The sequence below is a fragment of the Benincasa hispida genome, chromosome 12, assembly GCF_027475165.1.
Source record: "Benincasa hispida cultivar pf3 chromosome 12, pf3_genome.v1.1, whole genome shotgun sequence".
Classification (NCBI taxonomy): Eukaryota; Viridiplantae; Streptophyta; class Magnoliopsida; order Cucurbitales; family Cucurbitaceae; genus Benincasa; species Benincasa hispida.
The window spans coordinates 86,997,344-87,003,354 of record NC_143489.1 but is presented as its reverse complement, the minus strand read 5'-3'; the positions used below and the strand labels follow the sequence as shown (position 1 = coordinate 87,003,354).

The window sequence follows — 6,011 nt, the reverse complement described above, 5'->3', positions numbered from 1 at the left end:
TTCGGTTTTTTTTTTTTTTTTTTTTTAAATCCATAGAACCAAAATGGATTTGCACGTGCCTACGTGGATGGATGGATGATGGCGATGCACGTAATTTTTTTAATCGTGATTGTGACCGTTGATTATGATACCAGAATTTGGTGGCACGCCTTCCAATGAGCTCGTGATTATTCTTAATTCAATCGTTTTTTAATTTTATCAAACCCAAACTTGTAATTTTACGAAGGCTCCTTTTTGCTTATTTTTCGAACATTAAGTGGTTCGGACAAAGAATTGGTTATTATAGTTGAATTATAATAGTTTGTGTTTGGGTGTATATTATTTTAGTTTAAGTTAAAATAGTATGTATTTGAAAACTTACTATAATGGTTCGGACATGTCAATATTTTCATCAATATTTCTAAGTTTTATGGTTCAATATCAACATAAGGGATGAATCGATATATCGTAGAAAAACTTACAAAACATAATAATTAAAAAAAATATCACTATATAATAAGAATTGTTTTTAAATATAGAAAAATAAATCAACTTATTTATAAATATAAAAAAAATGTCATTGTATAAATAATAAACACTAATAGACATCTATCAATATTAGATCATGGTCTGTCACTAATAAACAATAACATTTTTTTATATTGAAAAATATTTTTAACAATTTTATAATTTAAAACAATTACCTTATGAAGAATAGATATCTTAACTTATTTAAAAATCATAAAGCCTCAACATTTTTATCGGTATCAATACTTTAAACATTGATTATAACAATTTTAATGGCAAACGATGAGAATTCTTGCTATCATTTTGAAAGGAACTATGTTTCATATGAGAATAGCTATACCTATACTTATCATAATAAAATATGTGAGTAATAATCTTCATAGTATCATTTAAATTTTAAATTACTAGGACAACCTCATGACTCAAATACTTGGTTGTTAACCTTTTTAAGCATACAACATTTAGGGTGTAGAATTGAAATGGAGATTTCAATATTCTATGTAGATATCTCACTTTTATGTTTTGACCAATCAAATTACATTAGACTCTTCGTATTTGATCTTTATCTTCTGTTTTTTTTTTTTTTTTTTTTTTTTTTTTTTTTTGACTTTTAGAAATAGTCATATATCATATATTTATATAATTAAACATGGTCACTTACATTCTACATTCTTTTAATCAATATTATCTTGTGTGACTTCAACATGTGGAAGTGAAGAATTTGAATATTTAATCTCTTGATCAATTATGTTCAGATTAATTATAAAAGTACACTCTAACTTGTTGTACATAGAAAAGAAAATTCTCTTTAATTACTAGTTAGTCCTTCTCCATTTTTGTGAGGGTTGACAATGGACTGATGCGGGACAGGGGAGGGTTTCCCATTCCCGTCCCCGATGGGGGATTTTACCCCATCCCCATCCCGTCCCTACTTTCCAAATGGGTACGCTTTTTTTTATTATTTAATTTTCTATTCCTAAAATTCTCTTTGGTTTGAGCTTGGACAATTTAGTTAGACTTGAATTAAGTAAATTAAAAACTAGGCTAAATGTAAAAAAAATAAATACTTATATATATCTAACCGGGACGGGGTCGAGGTTGGGGACGGGCCGGAGATACCCTCCCCATCCCCAGTTTGGGTCCCTGGTTTGACCCATCTCTAGTCAAACTGAGAATTTCCTGCCTCCTGCCCCACGAAAAATTTTGCCAACCTTAATTTTGCTGCATAAGGAAGCCTTTTTAAATTTTAGGGAAAAAAAAGAGTTGAGAATAAAACTAAAAAGAACGGTTGAGAAGAGCAAACATGTTGACAAATAAACATCTTAAACTATAATTATTAGGGCAAATCTTTATATTTAAAAAAATGCTAATCTGCATGATTTTGATAGGATATTTTAGGCCCTAAATTTCCAAATCTAACCTGCTCTATAGTCATTCTTTATTTATTCTTTCTACATTCTCAACAGAAATAGAACCAGAATTTTCAACCATATGTTTCAATGATGATGTGATAATATTAAATAAATTTGGTTTTCCCCTAAATTTAATTATAAGATTGATAAGTTTCTCAATACAGTAGTGATATTTCATCAATATTTTTATCAGCATTTCTAAAAAATTAAGATACTATTTTTCTTTTTTTTTCAATATTCTTCATCCTTGGTTGGACAGATACAAGAGAGTAACAAATTAGATTAGACCTCAAACACCATAAACATACATACAAGGAAAGTATATTCATAGATGATCGGAAATATTTTACCAGATATTGGCCACCTTCTGTTTGTTATCCTCTCAAACTATTTGCTTGTTTCATTTAGCTTATGAAACAACTTTTAATAAAACATCCAAAAGGGTCTTTTAAGTCCCTGCTCACTTTTCTCCCTATTTCCTACTGAACAGACTTCTCAACTTCCCCCTTTCCAGTTTCTCTAGCAGTTTCTTCGCGCCCAGTGTGTCCATCTCTGATAGCTTCTTCAGATACCCGATTGCCCCGTACGATATCATCAGCTTCTTGCATTTCCTGCTCGAAGAGAGTGACCCGAGGCATGCAATGGCATACTTCTTCGCTGTGTTTTGGGGGCTGGGATCAAGCAGTTGGACGAGATTAGGGACACTCTTCTCATCCCTTTTGACTTCTCTGCAGTTCTCCGAAAGGGTCACAAGGCTTGAGATTGCCTGCGCCGCGACTTCTCGGATGCTGTTTGATTTGGCCTCGAGGAGTTTAATGAGGAAAGGGATGCACTCGGCTTCACCTATTAGCTTCTTCATCTCTGCTGAGCTGCATACCTTGCAGATTGTTGATGCTGCTGCCTGCTGCGCACCAAGTGATCCCGACTTGAGCACATGTACTAGACGAGGGAGGAAGCCAAGAGACAACAGAAGTTCCATTGAAACTGAGCTGACTAAATTCCTCAATGCCCCGACTGCGGATTCTTGAGGGAGAGGTCCATCAAGATATGCCAATATGCAGCGAAGACCACCGCTGGAGATGACTGATCTCCTCAGAGATTCATTGCTAGCAGTGAGATTTTGTAGGCATTCAGCTGCATACTCTTTTGATCCCAACAGAATTCCACAATCTACAAGACTGATCATCACCCTTATGATCCCTTCTTCAGCCAAGGTTTGTCGAACCTCGGGTACTGCTGATATGTTCTTCAATGTGCAAGCAGCAGCAGCCTGTGATACAGAATCACCGGTCTTGCAGAGTTCAATAAGAGGTCGAACCCCGCCATGCCCAACTATTGCACGGGCAGTATCAGATGACATTGACAACCTTTGCAGCGAAATCACTGCCTTTTCTTTAGCCACAGCACTGCCAGACTCGACGAGTCTGATTAGAGGTGGCAAAACACCTTCTGAAACAAGCCAATGTTCGCAACTTCCTGATTCAGCTAGCAAGCAAATTACGGTGATTGTCTTCTCCCTGATACATAGAGAGGTTGCAGTGAGCAATTGGACTAAAGCAGCAACGTTATTACGACTAAAGACAGACAAAACATTATCATCGTCCTCTTTGAGGATCTCGACAAGGCTATCAAGAGCTCGATGTTTTGCCTCCATATGGCCTATCTGCAGCCTTGCAAGCAGTTCCCTTATGTTGCTATAGTCGGTAAACTCCCATTGCAACGAACAACCCGACACAGGTAGAGGTAGAGTAGCCTCACCGAGCACACCCGTCTTAATCAGAAGGCCACAATCACGCAAATTCAAATCCAATTTACCAGACAACGAGTCTAGATCACTCTGCATCCGAAGCTTGCCTTCAAATTTCTCTCTAAAACAAAGCTCCGCCAATTCGATGGCTTCCTTCAAGCTGTTCAAAACAGCCTGCAATTGCTCCTTGCAAAGGGCATTCTTTGAAAAACAAGGATGACTTGACAAATCTGACAACCGTGATGGAAGCTGCTCGAGCTTTGAAACAATCATCTTCCACCTCCCTGGAAACACCTTAACCTCCATAGCCTTCTCCAGAGCCGCAGGAACAAGCTTTTGAGCTTGCAGCAGCCATTCTTCAGCCGACTCTGCCTCCGCCTCCGTCCCGCCCAAACCCCGATCGACACCTCCCTCTTCCACCATGATTCTGATATGAAAACAGGAATCAAATAGAAATTCAGATCAGAACTGAGTTCTCCAGCAGAGCAATTAGAAACTTGGCCAAAGAAACGATGTGTGGAAATGGAGAGAAAAAATAATCAGAAAAAGGCAGTGGAGCAGTTGCAATCATAAGACAAGTAAATTATAAATTACTTATATGGAATTACTTTAAAGTTAGGTATCAAAAAATTTAAAACAAAAAGAAACAAAAACAAAATGGGGAAAGCATAAAGAGAAGAGCTTCGAAGAATCAAAGAAAGCACCCCACAAGTCCCTTCTACAGAAAACAGCCGACACAAGATTATATTGCAAAATCCCACAAAATTTCTATTCTCTGCATGACGGTGGAGTGGAACTGATCTTAATCCAACGGACCTCATTTTGCAAGGGAAAGGGAAAGCTGCTACCTTGGCCATACTTACAGTTTGGCCCCATTTAAGAGAGAGAGAGAGAGAGAGAGAGACTTTCCTTTGAAGAGAAGGTAGGGAAAGAGTCACAATCTACAGCTGGTAGAAGAATACTACTAATTTGTTATTGGAAACTTCAGTAAAATCCAAACAAATAATCAGTATAAAGTAACAAAATCAACATTACCCTCAAAGTGATTTGACTTTTCACTAATATAATCAAACTTTAAAGGCATTCAAATTCATTTATGTGACATTTCTACGAAAACCCATTTCAATCAAACAGATCGAACAGAGGAAGTGAAAACGAAAGAAAGGGACCGAGAAGCAAAACAGAGTTAAAGAAGAAAAATAGAGAACATAAAGAGAACAAAAAAAAAAAAAAAAACACAAAAAAACAAAAACTAACCTTTAAGACTCGGCGAGACAGCAATAATCTTTGCGAGAACTTTGAAATCAGAAACAAGTACCTTCACCTTCAATCAATACCTTCCTGTCTCTCTCTAATACCCAGTTTTTGGTGGATTGGGAAATTTAAGAAATTGGAAGCAGCCCAGAAGCCATTTTTGCTTTGTCAAAGAGGAAACGGTCGAAAGAGATTCAAAAATTTTAAAATGCTTATAAGAAAGGTTCCACGGAAGAAAGAAGCAAACAAAGAAGGAGAGTTAGGTACAAACAACACATGTTCAAAAATCAAACTTCCATCAATTATCTTTCTTACTCTCGCTCTCTCTAGAGGAGCAAAACGTTGAAATTTTGTGTCATCTTCTCAGGTTGTTTAGGGAGAGAGGGAGAGAGAGAGAGAGAGAGAGCGGTCATTTTGGGAAATGGGACATGGGAATGAGATGTTAAATGTCGAATGTGATCGAGGATCGGACGGTAGATAATGGCTTCTGGTGCAGAGAATCTAACCGTTGAGATGAAATTTGAATATGCTTTCAAAGAACTTTAAAATTAGAAAGTGATGAGGTGGCAAATTTGAAACGACTTCTGTAATTGCGTTTTACGTTTTTTTTTTCTTTATAGTTCTGTTTTCCTTTTTCTGATGACTTGCCATGGAACCCACGTGTGACAGGATAAATTTTCGGAAACTGTGAAGTGGTGGGGGTTGAAATTACGCCTGGATCCTTAAACCATCGAAATTGCCATCAGTTTTTGGTTTTTAAACTTGGTATAAGTATAAAGGGGCAGTTCTGGAAAATTTTCAAGCAAGAAGAAAATTGACCAAAATATATATATTAGTATTTTTAGATTAATGGACCATTTTATCCTTGCATCCACAAATATAAGTGGCTCGTCTATCCAACTATTTCATTTAAAAGGAAAAAAAAAAAGAAATCTCAGATTGTTCAAATTTTCTACTAGCATTTTGGACCGGGAAAATACACCCTACTTTCACATGATACCATCAATAAGTATAATTTAAAAGGGAGAAGAATGTAATCTGCAGAATAAAAAATCTAGATGTCGATATAATGTTTGTGACACACTCTAATG

At 36.3% G+C, this 6,011-nt stretch overlaps 1 protein-coding gene across 3 annotated transcripts; it reads right to left on the bottom strand.

Annotated features, from left to right (window-relative positions):
- Nucleotides 1–2,070: 2,070 nt before the first annotated feature.
- LOC120068856 (uncharacterized) lies at nucleotides 2,071–5,336 on the bottom strand. 3 transcript variants are annotated; one of them, XM_039020499.2, is made up of 2 exons: nucleotides 4,924–5,336; nucleotides 2,071–4,093 (listed from the first exon to the last, which is right to left on the bottom strand). In XM_039020499.2, the coding sequence occupies exon 2, from the start codon at nucleotides 4,087–4,089 to the stop codon at nucleotides 2,392–2,394; it is 1,698 nt and encodes a 565-aa protein (XP_038876427.1). In that variant the 5' UTR covers nucleotides 4,090–4,093; nucleotides 4,924–5,336; the 3' UTR covers nucleotides 2,071–2,391. The 3 variants fall into 3 exon arrangements, with proteins under 3 accessions (XP_038876427.1, XP_038876426.1, XP_038876428.1); XM_039020498.2 differs by lacking the exon at nucleotides 4,924–5,336 and adding an exon at nucleotides 4,483–4,604; XM_039020500.2 differs by lacking the exon at nucleotides 4,924–5,336 and adding an exon at nucleotides 4,371–4,517.
- Between the last annotated feature and the right edge of the window lie 675 nt (nucleotides 5,337–6,011).